Genomic DNA, 16,310 nt, shown 5'->3' with positions numbered 1-16,310 from the left:
GTTAAGACCGCTAGATCTTGTGTCTCGTCTAAACACTGCATTCTTCCAAAATTACCTTAGCTATGTCATGCATCTGGTTTTGTTTTGGGGTTTGGGGTGTGTGGTGGTGGAGGGGGGCCTTGTTAATGACAAGTGCTACAGAAAGAATGTAGAAGCAGAATTAAATGTGTACACTATGTGGTCTGTTGCAAGAACTGATTTTGTTTGCTATTTTGTGAGCCAACGCTACAAATTGCTTTGATTGTATCTGTCTGTGGCAGGACTGAGGTTAGGAGCTTGCCAAGACTACAATCCACCCTGTCCATTTCTGGTCAAAACATGCAGCCCAAGGCATTTGAAGCTTTCGTTTTTCTAAGGCATGCTGAATTAGAAGTAGGAACCCTAAGGGTACTACTGCTCTTCACGACCCAAACCTGCTGACACCCAGCAAGAAACAGCACTGTGGGAAATAGCTAACAGCCATCAAGCCAAGTCAAAATAATTGTCTTCAAAGAGGCAACTCTGATATATATCCTAACTACAGGAATCAAATGCCACTGACAGACAAGCTTCAGTCACACCTTTATATATACACATAAGAACTTCTTCAGAAAGACTAGTCTGTTTAGGATTTGGGGGTATATACCTTTTGCACTTTGTTTCACATGTTTTCTTTATTTTTAATGGAAATTAAATTTAGCATTTTAAAATTGGATTAGTGCTAACATAATGTCAGCTACAGTGATAGATGTAAGATTTGTAACGATACAATAAGAGACAAATTGATTAATTCCTACTTCCAGCAGGTTTGCATATAGTTAATTTCCAAGAGTAAAACAAATTTATTTTTATTTAGCAAATGTCATTACATGATCTTGATCAGCTTAATCAATATAAAAGTGAATTTAAAATGTGTTTAACATATATATATTTTTAAAAGTGTTTTTTTTAGGAAGTAAATTAATACTGCAAAAGCAAGCATGCTTATATAAGTAGATAAAAGTTAAATTAACTTTCTATAGAAAAACCTACAACTCACAGGTAAACTAAAACATGTATCTGTCTATAGTCCAGAGGATTACCAGTAAGTGTGTTCCATCACTGAAATATTATTTCTGCAGAAATATTTTAATTTGTTTTGCAAAATTCAGTAATAAGTGATTCCTGTTGTACTCCCTCTGGTGGTTTTGAAAATAACATTTCTGTTTTGTAAAATAGATAGCAACTACTGTTACGTAAATTGGCTTTACTTACTGTCTATACAAAATGTGTATATGTATTAAAGGCTGTGTGTTTTTCTTAATAATAATGCTCACTATAAATTTGCTGTTTGTTTTCAGCCGAGTTTGTCACTCCTAGAGCCATACTGACGGGACATGACTGTGAGATCACCTGTGCCACAGTTTGTGCAGAGTTGGGCTTGGTCATCAGTGGCTCCAAAGGTAATTGTAGACAAAACGTATTTATTATTTGGCATTTATTTAGTCTGTTTATCATCAAAACTATTCTTTTGTTAATTTGTTTTTTTTAGTTTTCAGAAGTGATTCAAAAGTATACCTATTTCAATTAATGAATCTGTTGCCACCAATGAAAAGTATAGTATATATCTGTGTCTAGTGTTTTTCAAAATCAAAATGTTATTTTGTTGTGAACGTTACACAATGCTTTTACCAAACTCTATTCTTCCCAACAAGAGAGATTAGAATTGTCATAACCCTCTTTAACTAAATCTTGTCTCTCCTGTCTTTTTCCCAGAGGGCCCTTGCCTGATTCATTCCATGAATGGAGACCTTTTGCGAACACTGGAGAGTCCAGCAGGCTGTGTGTGCCCTAAACTAATCCAGTCATCCACAGAAGGGCACTGCGTGGTATATTATGTCAAGGGCCACTTCTGCGTCTTCAGTGTGAACGGAAAGCTGCTGGGCCACATGGAAGTTGATGAAAATATCAAGGTGGGTATTCTTTTCCTGATAAAAAGTTATGGAAATAAAAAGCTTTCAGTCTTCAAGATGAAAATCTCTATCAAATCTATCCTGATAGAAATTTAGATTTAGAAAGTAGTCAAAAATGTGAGTCACAGTTGTTTGACAGAATATCTCAAAACATTGAAATATTGTCCCTATATTTGTCCTTGTCAAGTTGTATTAATGATGATGTCGGGTAAAGCCTGGTTAGTGTCAGAGGTCATATATCCTTGATATTCACTGACATTTATGAACAGGTTTATGAAGATTTACTATTTTTTGCTTAAGTACTTCCAAAAGAAGTTATTTCTTTCTATTACAAAGCAGTTCATTACCCAAAACAACGTAATGGTATAACTATGACTCGATTATAGAATGCAATGTATTAACAATTAAACAAGAAGGCCTGAACTATTCCCTTTTGTATCCCATTCAGCTTGTGTGCTTTTAGACAGATTTATTTCTGGTTTCTCTTCAGTGATTTATTAAAGCAGGAATGATCCCTGTAGTATTTCATGTGCTCCTGGCAGACTTACCCATTGTTGCCTGAGGCACTAAACACTGTTTTCAGGCTGGCCAGCAGGCACACAGATATATCTTCAAACAGCAGCCTCTCTATTGGACTTTAGACTGAAAAAGTCTGGAGTCCCCCCCCCCCATGAGCCTCTGTACTTCATCATTCAGGCCGACAGTGGTATGATTAAAGCCTGGCATTTAGATTGAAGTCTACCTGCCCAAAGGCAATGGGAGATACCCTGACACTGCTGGAAAAGGAACTTGTAGGTCAGAATGGAACTCCTCTGGGTCCATGCTAGTGGGGCGGAAAGCTCTTTGATTTGCGTTTCATATGTCAGGGCGCACTGCAAAATTGCAGGATGTTGACATGGGTTACCATTTACAATCATCAAGCACAAGAGGACAGATTTCTTATTCATCTCCGAATAGTGCTAGGAAATTACAGAGCGTCTTCCGGTTTGCCTGGGAAAATGCCAGGACCTAATCAGAGGCTCACACCTGCTTTTTATTTTAAAAGCTGTGCTGTCTGCAAGACATTCTGCACTTTTGCATTATAAAATGTTGGATTTCTGGTTAAGGAGTGGTTTTATTTGCAGAATCATTTGTTTTCAATAAGCAGCCACTCTGCCGTAGTCTGAAAGTGGGATGCCAATGGAGTTTAGAACTGTATTGTACATATTATTTGTACACTGTTGTTTTCTTACAGTACATGCATAATAAATAATTCACAGCTCTGGAAAAATATTAGACCACTTAACACTGACTTCTGAACTTGGAGTGGTCTCTTAATTTTTTCCAGAGCTGTATATTATATATTCTGGGATTTGGTTTAACATAACATATCCTAGGCATCAGGATCGTAACTCATTCTTGTCGTCGAACCTGTAATACATATATTACAGTAATACAATATATATTACGAGTAATACACTTTCCTTGGTCCTTGGTTGAGTTGGTTGATACGCTGAGGTGCATGTCCTGCTACTCTCCATATATTTACTGAAGTTACTGCCCTTTTGGGAAAGGTAACCATTGGTTAAAAAAAAAAAAAGGGGCAAACTTCACTCTTGTTGAATTTTGACATATTGGGCAGAAGTCGGTTTCCTCATTGACACCCAGCTGTGGATTTATTCACATTGTTTTCATGCACTATATATGGTTACAGAATATGACGTTCTCTCTAGACTTGCATGACTGTATTGTTATGTCAAGTTTCTTGCATATGTGTATGTGTTCAGGACCTCATTCTACTTAAAAGAGGGGTTAACATAAAAACCTACCTCCTCCACTTTTGAGAGGAGATTAATTTGGAAGTTTGGAGCCAAACTGACAGATTACATAGTTCAAATATATTGAAATTGAAGTAACCATTTTAACAGATTCTGCATGTATGTAATGAATATAATTAATGACACCATAAATTAGGCCTTCACCTTTGCCAGACATTAAGAGATTTTTTATTTTATTTTTCATCTTTCTTTCATGGAATTAGAACCGTATGTGGGGTTATCTGGCATTCTGCTCATGTGTGACATTGCTTAATATCAGAGCATTCTTTTTGATATTTGATTCAGAGAGGCCATGTTTTTGACAACTCAGAGAAGGGATTTTTCAGAGTTTGCAGCCTTGTTAGACAGCCCCACAGAAATGTTATGATTTATGTCCCTGACCCTCCCACCTGGGCTATCCCAGTGCTATACCAGTGCTATACCAGTGCTATACCAGTGCTATACCAGGTTTCCAGATCCCCACTGAACTCTGTGGGATGCAGCTCCGGAGTTTGAGAGAGATCATTGGCCTGCTGCAGCGGAAAGGGAAGGAAATGCAAGCCGAACATCTCACAGAAGTGGTTGGTCCAGCCTGTTCAGCAATACAGTAGGATGACAAGACAGAGAGAGCATGCTGGCTGTAAATGTCATCTACAAACAAAGAAGCCATGTTGTCACATTAACACAGTATATACTAGTTTGTTGTGCAAAATGCAAAAAGGAAGATTATTCATTTGGTTGACTTCAACATAGTGGATTAACTAAGGAGAAGCCAGAATCTTTCTTCTTATTTTTAAATATACTTTAAAATAATTAAATGAATGCAACAAAGAACGTGTTTTATTATGTTTTTACCAATGTGCCAATGTTTTTGTGTGTGTGTGTGTAATTTTCAGTCTTATGCTTATGTTATGTCAAAGTAAGTTGTGTTCATGGCTGTTTATTGGAGAACTGCTTCATGACAGAAACTTTATTAAACGTGTTTAAAAAACAACTCCCAGCAATCTTCAGGGATACAAAGTGCAAGCTGAGTTCCTGCATGTGAAGGTTTACAACACATGTGTATGTGTGTTATCTTATACAGTGTATTACTTTACGCTTGTTTCTCTTGGGACTCTTAAATTGTAATAAAGTCCTCATGGCACCAAGCAAACCAGAATAAATCACCTTTCTGTAATGTTTCTCCATTGGAAGCCCCATTGTTGCAAGAGATCCACTGCTGGCTTGTCTTTAATGTCAATGCAGAATGCAGACACGACTGAAAACCTTTTACGTTTTAGAGCTTCAATGTTATACTTTTAGCCCAATCTTGATGTGAAATATTAAAAGCCTTTTCTCACTGGACTCGCTGTTGGAGACACTAATATGAAATGATTACCAGACATCTTGGCTCTATAGCTGCGCCTGGTGAACAGGTGTGATAGTAGCCCAATTCCATTGTTTCAATATTACAGGTCATGGGCATTAGCTTGGGCTGTGCAAGATGACCTGACTTGCTGAAAAGGGCCCCCTACTGGGATGAGATTAAATAAAGTCCCCAAACGCAGTGGAGAGTAACCCTGCACTGAGATGAGGCCTGATCTCCAAGGCTTGGTGTAGTGCATCCCCCGGGGAACCTGAGATATCGAGCAAACCTCCAACAAATAGGAACAATAAGAGCTTTAAGATGCTAAAGCCTATAATGTGGCCATAGCTACCTTCTGACTTGGACAGAAAAACAAATCCTAGAAGAGATCAAAGTGCTGCTGCGTAGCGGAAGGTTCGACTTATTTTATCCCCCAACCAAGAAGACCAAATTAAAGGCATGCCACTGATGAAGAGGTGTTGTTTGTGTCCCCCAGGCCATGCTGCTGAGCCGCGATGGGCAGTACCTACTTTCAGGAGGGGATGGAGGAGTTCTAACAGTCTGGCAGGTCCATGACCTCAAACAGCTCTTCACCTACCCAGGCTGTGATGCTGCGATCAGGTCAATGGCCATGTCACATGACCAAAGGTAAACTGCTCCTCTGACATCAACATGCCTGCTAAAGTAACAGCTAAAATATCACCTTCTCATTATATGTATTTATGCATTTTGATCTTCTTGTATGCTTTAATGATTATATTCAAAGGATGTTTGTTTGCATCACCATGAAGTATCTACATTTATCTTAATATAACATTATAAATGTGTGAATAGCAGTCGTGCCAAATGAAAACTTGATTATTATGACTAACAGACAAATGTATGTGTTTGTGTCTGTACAAACTTAGCCGTGAAGAGAATTAACTATTTTCCCCTTCTTTCTTCTAGGTGTATAATTACTGGCATGGCCTCCGGAAGCATAGTACTTTTTTACAATGATTTTAATCGATGGCATCATGAATATCAAACAAGATACTGAATTAGACACTCAGTGTTGGGGTTAGCTATAGAAGATTGCTTTGAGACTCTGTGGACATAAATCTGTGATCCTGCCATTTGTTATTAAAGGCAATACATATTATTCCTGAATGTAACTTAAATACTGTCAAATGAAGCAAACTATTTTTAAATGGTCATTGCTATATTTTGTAGATCTTACGGACTTTCATATAATATAAAACTTAGGGCTGGGTTCTATAGTTATGAAAAAAGATCTATTTTTAGCTGTAAAAGTCTATTTTCATCTCTGTGCAAGGAAAATAAGGGTTTGAGTGGTCAATAGTTAGATACTTATATTTACATCAGCTGTCTTTAAACTATTGCTTATATTTCTGTACCTTGGGGGGGAGTGGGTCCAAATTGTGTGATCTGTAGACAGAGAAAAATCTTGGCTTGATCACATATATTTTTCATAAGCGTTGTGCTACTTTAACAGACTGTAATGCTACTGACAATGCCTGGAAAATAGCAATATTCTGTTCATGATGGTTTGCAACACTGTATCCTCATTTTCATAATCTTGGACTAAGCACTGTTAGAGAACCACAAACTGGCAACTGACAAGGGATTTCTTATTTTTTACATATCTTTTTATGCTCAAAACAGTAAACTTTTTTTTTCTTTTTTTATATATATATATATATATATATATATATATATATATATATACATACACACACACGAAAAGCCTAGGATATATATATTTGTATGCATGATTTGTACCTCAGATAATTGATGTCAAGCTATGGAATATACATCATTGTTTCTTAAACAAATTTAAATAACTCTATTGGTGTTTGTAGGAGACAAAGTCAAGAACTGCAACTGTGTGAGATTCTGTGGAGTTTACTCCAGTGTTTATGGATCTGTCTTTTAGGTGTTTTATTTAAATTATATATACATACATATACATATACATATACATATATATGTATATGCACACACATATATTAGGAAAAAGTTAATTAAAAATGTTGCACTGTTGATTATATTTTAAGTCAATGTAACCTATTTATAAAAGGTTCAATGCTTTTCAGACTGATAATAAATAATAAGTGGTTCTTTTTGTTGCAGTATCTGCCTTTCAGCAATGGCTCTTACAGATGCTGTTTTTTTCTTATTGGTACTACCAAGTCCATAGTAACAGATCTCCATGGAAGGATTTGGTAGCTGTTTTAAGAAGCAATGAAGTATATGAAGTAAACGTTTATATTCTTTCAGCAAGGCTCGTGGTCAGAATGATATATATAAAAAAAAAAAATTGTGAAATGTGTGCATCTGCTTTAGAATGTCTGTATCCCTACTGTGAGGAATCATTAATGTTGTAAGTCACAAATATGACTGAGAAACATTCCATACTTATTTCCCCGCTAATTTTTATATAATCTCCCCCGTGTGAAAAAGTAATCAAGAATCTGTCTAAAAATACAACTGCATCAAAACTATGACAACTGTATTTTTATGTAACACTCAATATTTTGGTAATTGATTTGGAATGAGGTATTTTGATGTGTGATGAGTTTGAACAATAAAATGAAATTTGTAACTGGAAAACAAAAGGTGTTAATTTTTAAATGATTTGTTATGAAGGGATGCATTGTGTCATCTTTAGGTTGATATGAATGGGAGACGATCAATTAACAAAAGGTCAATATAACTACAAAAAAAATAAAACTGCTTCTAAAAGGAAAATATAAATTATTTTCTATTACAAGAGTGAATGTGGACCACTCTGCAGTTATATATCTTTAAGTTTTAACTATGGCATATTGGTAACCCAACAGAAACCAAAAATGGTTTCTGAAGACTCTGCAGGTCTTAGTAGTTACAGAGCAAACACTCTCAAAATGCATTATACAGCTTTATAATTAAACCAAACAAAGACTCAAACCTTGATTTGAAGTGTGGTTATGATTGTGATGACAACTGGAAGCCTAATATATCTGGCTACTGAAAGTCACCAGGACTGAGTTGCATGTCTCAATAAGTGTCTAAGAGGCACCTTACTATAAACTAGATGATAGATTTTTTTTCATACTGCAAAGCCCCGATTATAAATTCTGATTATAATACTGACATTCAGCATGTTACACACACATATTTGGCATTAATAAAATCTTGATACAATTTTAATTATGAATATCTATCCTTAAAATCCTCACACAGATGACACAATAGGTTATCAGCTTTAAGATAAAGGTATAATCAAGTTTCTCAAAGGGGACACACAATATCTTACATTTATCCAGACACTTAGAAAGACTATAGCAAAATCTAAATAATATTTAAGAATGTCAATGTAAAGTCAGAACTAAAGAACAAATAACCATTTGGGTGGGAATACAATACCCGATAGTTTAACACAATTAACAAGTCACTTTCAAATGAGAGAATTTTATTGCATGATTTCAGTTTTTATTGTTCTAATACATAATAAAATATTGTTAAAACCAATGGGACACATGTAACCCTATACAGAAATGAAGACTGTTCAACCAAGTTCTAAAATAATGTCTAGATTGTGTAAAAAAAAAATCAACATTAATCCAAACCATCCAAAAATGTCCTGAACTCAGGACACCCGAGTAAACTGTTTGTACAAGTCTGCAATTTAAGATTCAAGGTTGAAATGTAATATTTCTAAAACAAAATATGTTATGAAAGGAGGTTTATTCTAGGAGCTAGGCTATTTCAGGTGTCATCAGGTGTCAACCAGAGGTTGTAGTCTGAGCAGCAAATGCAACATGCAGCTTACATCAGTCATTCAAGCAATAGTGTTAGTTAATTCAAAGTTAATAGTTTAAACGTTCTACCCCATAATTCTAATTCAAAACATACAACAGGGAAAATAAAATTAAAGGAATCTTCAGATAAACCTCCTTTGTCTGTCTTTGTACAAATAAATAATTTGTGTTTTAACAGAGTCTATTGAGACATTTAATGTACACTCTAATCTAACAATGGTTTCAAAGAGGTATTTATACATTTCTAGTGGTTGTGTAACAGCAGAAACAATTTCTTTCTTTCATCTATGATTTTGTTTCATTTTTAATTAGCATAACATAGCAATCCATCAGACATCCATCTTACACAAATGAAAGGCAAATGGTATTTGTGGTTTGGAGAAAATGCTTAAATTAAGATGTGGGCACAGGTCCGATTCAGTGCTGTAGTTACAGTTGTGCTCTTTTGTAATACATGCAACTTTAGAGTACAAAATAATGCCAGCTTCAAAGCTTCTCTCGTATTTTTAGTTAATAAATATCTCTTGTTAAGCCACGGTTTCTAAATACACAGAATCTAGATTATCTTTAGCCCTACAACTAAAATCCATCACACACACCCCCATATATACACACGTGTGTGTGTGTGTGTGTGTGTGTGTGTGTATATATATATTTCTCACACACACACAATTATATTATATATATATATATACACACACACACACACACACACATATACACACACATATATGTATGCACCAACACAAGCATGTATGCACCAGCCAGGGGAATATATATTTTTAACAGAACAAAAATATCACCTGAAATAATTAATATCACCTCTCTGGAACGATATTCAACTGTAGTTTTTCCCCCCCAACCTTATACACACACTCACAAATATTAAATCCATAACATATGTAAATGTGTGTGCATATATGTATATACATATACACACATACATAACTTTATGTACCTACACACATACACAAAAAAACAAAACAATACTGCTTACAATAAAGCAACCAAAAAAAACAAAGATGAAGCACACCATTACAGGGTTGCCAGCTTCAGCAGTAGAAGTTTTATTCAAAACATCTAACCCCTACATGCAAGAAGCAGATCTGGAAGAAGACAAAGTGAGTAATTCAGCTCACTACTAGCTTGCGCCCGACAGTTTCCAGGGGGTTCCTCCGGCTCTCAGGGCTCCTCTGCCCCAGGCCCATACTCCATGCCAAGGGGGACGGGTGGCTGGGTGACAGAGGAGCAGGGCGGTGATGCTGGCGTTGGTTGCTGCGCTGGTTCTGTAAGGGCAAGGGGACAGGTGGCAGGAGCAGCGCTGGGCATCTTGGGGTCCTCGGGCTGGGTGGGTGGAAGTGTCTTCCCAGACTTAACCACACCGGTATCTTGACAGCGCTTGTTGAGCAGAATCTGCTTCTCCTTATCTAGAGCTGTGTTCTGGAGAGACGCCACAAGAGGGTAGGAGAGGTTTAAAATAATTGTTCAAAAGTCAGTCATTCTAAAGGGTGAAAGAAGCAAGATTCAGTAGAGAAAGAGAAACTCCAGGGTCAATCTACAGTAGAAAGATGATATCACTGGGATTCTTTCCATATCTTGGAACTCAAAGGGAGTCCTGAACTCACAAACGCCCAGAAGGAAGAATAACTGTCAGCATTTTGCCAAAAGCAAGTTTTTCTGCCCATTTATCAGTGGGATCAGAGACTGGTTTCTGAGAGTACTGACAATAGGTCTGACTCCTCTTGTGAGACTATATGGTGACATGCAAGGTTAGGAACTGTTCCAATGATTTGTGGAAGTGGTGTTAAGTTTCTTATTAAATGATTAAGCCAATGATGGGAACACCAAAAAATGAAGGGTGGCTGTTCTGATTTTTTTTTTTTTTTTATAACACAGTAGACTGACCCACAAACAAAGCAAACAATACTTTCATTGTTAAGCATACAATTTAAGGGGAAAATGGGAAATGCCAATTCTAAACAGTACAGAACTTAAAATCACCATGTTTATATTGCATGAAAAGTTACTATTCATTTTAAAGAAATATGTTTAAATGTCTTTAAATACTGTTGCTTCACAAATATGTAATAATTGCACTTAAAATAGTCTCACTAGTCTAATTGTGTGTTCACTTGTATTCCCCTTTTATCTATATGGAAGACATTGACAGGATAGATAGACTGACATCAGAGTAAGAAATAAGGTCAACAGCAATGTTTAGTATTGGCAGAAGATAATACTGGAACATCTGTTACACAGTTACACAATTAGGGAATATCCCCAGTGCTGGTAAGCCCGGAGGCCTACAATAGATTCTAACTATATCCTCCCAGTATGTGATATAAGAGTACCAGAAAGAAAAAAGGCTGGTATAAGAATGCCTCTCTATAGATAGACATTGTAACATATAATTTAATGTGTAGCAAGGTCACAAAATAATGATTTCTGCCTTAAATTGTCTTCACAGCCACTTTGCATTAGCAATGTGAGCCAATGCTCCTTAAGCATACAATGTAGTTATCTGCTTTAGAGCATACAGTCTAACTTGACCAAGAATTGTTTAAATAACCTAACACATACGGGTAATACGTATTGATCTAAAGTGTAAGCTTTGAATACATTACTCATTTTCCCCTTTAGAAAGTTCTGTTATTGAAACAGCAGCAGAAAACAAAGCATTGCAGTGATTGTTAGTACATACCATTGCCTTGGAGCTAATCAGAGGATAGCAATGCAGGCATTGGAAGGGGGGAGAGGGAGGAAGCAGAGGGACAGAAACTAGTCTTACTCAAAGCAGAACAGATACAGTTCAAACATTGCACATACAGTTATATACAAACTTCTCGGGACAGTTGGGTGTTTGAACCCCCTTAAATAGTAATGGAACACAGGGATTCTCTAGAACCAATTACTTCTACAGCTTAAGCCACATACGACATTACATTTGCTTCCATCTCCATCCTTGTAACATACATGTTTTGTAATGCAATTCCAACCCTTACTGCCAGATGGCACCACAGCTTTTCTTGTCTTCTAAGATTACCTCAATAATATCAAATAATTAATGTATATACCATTAAACTGTACAATTGCCTTTATAAGAGGCTGATAAGTCAGCTTCAGAATATAAAAAGAGCAAGGTTTACACTCACTGACTCACTAAACTGTAGCCTTTTGAAATTTCGAATATGGCAATATAATAGCCCTTCACAAGATTATTTTCAATACCAAATGCTGCTGTTATGTGCAGAATCATTCATTCAAGTCATTCATCTGCTTATCATAGTCAACCACATGTCCAGATTTGTTTTGTTTGTTCTTTACGATCTCTTAAAAAGAATGGTGAGAGAAATGCTAGAAATGTTTTAGAGCTAAACTGAGTGGCACAGAATAAGAGGAGCAACAATGACCCTCCACTGACATACATTCTTAAAATAAGAAAATAAACAATTTCCTCTGAAATATCGGAAATCTGTTCTAGTGCTATCAGGTAAATCTATAATATTAATTGATGAGGTCACTGTCACAATTCGTACTAAAGTATTTTTTAAATTCATTAACAGAGAGTGTACATGCATACCAGTCATAAAGGAGAAATATTACAGATTTCCCATCTGGGAGTTAAAGGTGACCATTGGTTCTCAGAGTTACTTTTTTCTGGTTCAGTATAACAAAAGGGTGTTAGAGGGAGGCAAATGTAATCCTTTGACTAAAAGGAGATTTCAGCAGGGGCAAAGACATTTCTGCAACCTAGCATACGCAAATTAAACCGCCCAGCCAAAAACAAAGAGAAAAACACAGAAGCAACAATTTAACAGAAAACAATAATTCATAATAATTCATATTAAGTCAAATCAAACAGCATGGAAGAGTGTGAATGAAGCCGAGATAAGCCCTGGTGACCGAGATTAGAAACCTTGCATTGAAAGAGAGGGAACCAAAAGGCTGTGGTGTGTTGTGACAGGTAGAAAAGGGGCAAGCCATGCACATTGGAGACTGCTGGAGAGTTAAGAGGTTCAGATCATTTCATTATTAAGTTATTATTATAATTGCCATGACGAAAGGCCGTTGTGTACCAAAGGTTCAGCTCCGGTTTTTTCCTGCAGTCTTGGGAGTGTGGGGGAGAGAGGAAGCTGCAATTCTCCCTTTACAGTTCAAACTGTCAAATGAAATTTACAACAATAATGAACTCCCATTGTGATTGTTAACTCACTGAATCAACTTCAACCACTATGGCCCCTCAATCGCATCTCCAGACCTCTATCTGACTGAGAGGATTCATGTGAATCCATCATCTACTATACTGTAATATGCAGCTCTTTCAGCACCTGGAAACGTCTGCTTGCTAACTCACACTGCCAGAAAGAGATCCTTTTCAATGTTGAAGCTTAGCAATTTGAAAGGTACTGTTTCTAAGGGGACATGTCTGCTTGTGTATATGTAATGCACTGGAACAAAAAATATGGCATAATTCAAAAAGGCACAAAGACAAATAAAATAACTACTTAAAAAAATGACATGAATGTGACAACAGCTATATTGGTTGTAAAGAAAGGGACAGACTGAACTATGAAGCCCCCCACAGCCTTGGGCAACTGCCATGAAAGTGTTGGGGTATAAGAAAGTGTGTTGTCCTCAGTATCCCCACTTACAAGGAGATAGACAGATAATGCTAGATCACGAATCTTCACGCAAATTAAGCACAGAAAGAGGATGTTAAAAGGATGACATATCTGTCCCTGTGCCTTTACACACTTTCAAATAAAATGTCCTCTTCATGTTAGGACAGGTCACGTATTGCAGAGGATGTTGCATTGTTCTTATGCATAATGTTTGTGATCTAGCTTATACAATATTTGTATTGGAAGGGAAGTTGTAAAATCTGTATCATCCATAATAGGAGTGTTCTCTAAAATACACCTCAGTTTCAATTGCACTTTTCCATTGCCAGGTAAATAAACCCTTTCAAAAGTGAAGTTGCCATTTTCTCATAAAACCAATGTTGTTGTCCAGTATACTGGAAAGCAGAACTCAGTAAGCAGAAGTACATTTTCTAAAAATGTGTATGCAGTTATTCTCAACATCACCAATGTCATCTGTATCAGTAATACATATAATACGCATCTATTAGATGGACCAGCTACCTAAAAAAATATAACCTGTATTAAATTATATCCTAATCTTTACTGAAGGAACTTACAACTGATGTGCAAATCATCTAATGTCATTAAGCTTGCAATGGCCTTTTAAAAGGACATTAGCAGGAAGGTCATTACATAAAGCATTATGTGTTGCATCTATCAAGAAGACATTTTCCAGTATAATGGGAGAAATATCCATTTAAATGAAGCTATGCAGCCGAACCAGTTAACTATTTTTGTTAAATCTACTTGAGAATGCTTCATCATCTATATAATGAAAAGGAAAATAAACAATTACTTTCTGATCAGTTGTCTGTAACTGTAATGAGAACCTGGTATCCAAAAAAAAACCTGAATTGTTAAGGATCTTTTACGGCATGGAAATGTTTCTTGCAAATGTATGTTTACAAGTTTCATGTGCTTACCATGATGACTGAAACGCCAGCTGTAGTGATAGTCTGCTTTGGTGCTGCATTAAAGTGCTTCTTTAGTTTACCTGTGACTTCCACCTTCATGTTGTTCTCCATTGCAGCATCATCCTTAAAAGTGACAAAGACAGCTGAGCACATCTAAATTTCTTGAGAGACCATTTTAATTCATTAACAGTTCATGTATATATACTGTATATATATATATATATATATATATATATATATATATATATATATATATATGTCTTTATTCATAATGAACATATGAGTAACATTAAAGGAATTCCTACTTTTCCATCATGGGTATTTGACAAGTCCTGCATAAGGTATTTAATTGTTTCTCAAGAGTTGGAACAATTCCTGTCTTTAACACTGTCTTCCACAGGTAAATCTTCCCATTTTTGGAGAAAGGTAAAATGCAATGTACACTCAGAACATAAAATACATGGATAATAACATACAGCTGGTGTTACACTTTTTAATTTAGTTTATATTGATGACAGGAGTGAAAAGTATCATTTCATAACATTATTTGTCATTTAGCGACTTACATTTGTACCCATTTATACAGCCGGGCATTTTACTGGAGCAATCTAAGTGAAGTACCTGCTCAAGGGTACAACAGCACTGCCCTACCCGGGATTTGAACCTTCCAGTTATGAGTCCAGAGTCCTAACCACTACTCTGCTGTATCCTTCTTTAGGTTCTTGCAAGAGACCAATACACATACTTACAGCTACCCAAGGGTGAGCCAGAACCTGCTCTGCTGTATACCTTGCCTCTACATTCACCTGCAACATTCTGCCTATCAGCTCCTGAAAACAAATTAAGGCAATTGTCACAAACAGACAGGATACGCAACAGTCTGGTGCATTAACCGGCTTCAATTCCAGCATATACCCGGTTAGAATCCCACAATAGGACCTTACTCAAGATCCTGTAAAATATTGTATAGGATCCTTCAAGATTGTATAGAATGCTTCAAGGTCCTGTATGATCTTGTAAGAAGTCAATGAGAACAAGACCACATTCTCATGCTGGTCAATCAGCCTATCAGTCCATTGCCTGAGAGACAGCACTCCAGCTCTTGTCGTTAACTGTACACGAGATCTCTACAGAATCCAGTCTGCAAGATGTAGGAACACAGAAGCATCCTACACAAGGGAAACTACCGTATATAATCCTACTGGTTCTTGCAGTACATTGACAAGATCCTACACATGTTTTTCCACAATGTTTTAAGATCCTGTGCAAGATCCTACAAAATCTTCTACAGGATCTAACAAGTTATTGTACAAAATCCTGCAGGTTCCTGAGTAAGATCATGCTGTAATATCCTACAGGATCCAGTTCAAGATGGCTACCAGGGAAATCCATTTCAAGGTTAGTCCTGAAATGTCCTACAGTATTCAGATTCCAAGTAAAGATACTAAGTGTTTAGGTTTGATATATGATTGGTATAGGATTGTAATAGAATGTTTAATAGGGTAACATTCATGGTCGAATTGTGACTATGATGGTGTTGCTCTATAGGACATTGATCACGATCTTGTTTCAGAAAATAACATTAAAGAGGGTCCTGTTTCAGAAAATAACATTAATCAGGACACTGTACTTCTATAGAAAGTTGACCAGGATGCTGTTCCTGTATGGGAATCCTAAAAGGGTCTTGAGAATTTTAAATATTTTGAAAGGATCCTGTCAAGTTCAAGACAAAAAACAGCAAAAATATAGGCACAAACAACTTAGGTATTTATGTATGCATTGCAATGTACTGTATACATTTTGAGCAATTAGGCTATGAAGCACAGATTTAATAAAGATTATTGTTTTGCACTACATATTGATATTTGCTAATCCAGT

The 16,310-nt window shown here is 36.4% G+C and overlaps 2 protein-coding genes across 7 annotated transcripts in view; one reads left to right on the top strand and one right to left on the bottom strand.

Moving 5' to 3' along the window:
• Nucleotides 1–7,690, top strand: part of lrba (LPS-responsive vesicle trafficking, beach and anchor containing) — a 297,666-nt gene extending 289,976 nt beyond the window's left edge. For all 3 annotated transcript variants that reach the window (XM_066718460.1, XM_066718457.1, XM_066718458.1), the window contains exons 53-56: nt 1,320–1,421; nt 1,735–1,931; nt 5,569–5,720; nt 6,021–7,690. In XM_066718460.1, the coding sequence (XP_066574557.1) occupies nt 1,320–1,421; nt 1,735–1,931; nt 5,569–5,720; nt 6,021–6,111 (542 nt within the window). In that variant the 3' untranslated portion in view covers nt 6,112–7,690. The remainder of the gene's footprint in view (nt 1–1,319; nt 1,422–1,734; nt 1,932–5,568; nt 5,721–6,020) is intronic.
• An 819-nt stretch (nt 7,691–8,509) lies between these two features.
• The window catches only part of dclk2a (doublecortin-like kinase 2a), a 100,227-nt gene continuing 92,426 nt past the window's right edge, over nt 8,510–16,310 (bottom strand). For 3 of the 4 annotated variants that reach the window (XM_066718453.1, XM_066718454.1, XM_066718455.1), the window contains 3 exons: nt 15,182–15,262; nt 14,442–14,555; nt 8,510–10,315 (listed from right to left, as the gene is read on the bottom strand). In XM_066718453.1, the coding sequence (XP_066574550.1) occupies nt 10,058–10,315; nt 14,442–14,555; nt 15,182–15,262 (453 nt within the window). In that variant the 3' untranslated portion in view covers nt 8,510–10,057. Of the gene's footprint in view, nt 10,316–12,951; nt 13,035–14,441; nt 14,556–15,181; nt 15,263–16,310 lie in introns of all 4 variants that reach the window. The other variant, XR_010821186.1, reaches the window with a different exon arrangement.

This window comes from Amia ocellicauda, chromosome 12 (assembly GCF_036373705.1).
Source record: "Amia ocellicauda isolate fAmiCal2 chromosome 12, fAmiCal2.hap1, whole genome shotgun sequence".
Taxonomy (NCBI): domain Eukaryota; kingdom Metazoa; phylum Chordata; class Actinopteri; order Amiiformes; family Amiidae; genus Amia; species Amia ocellicauda.
Note: the sequence above shows the minus strand (reverse complement) of the source record. Positions and strands in the feature narration are given on the sequence as shown.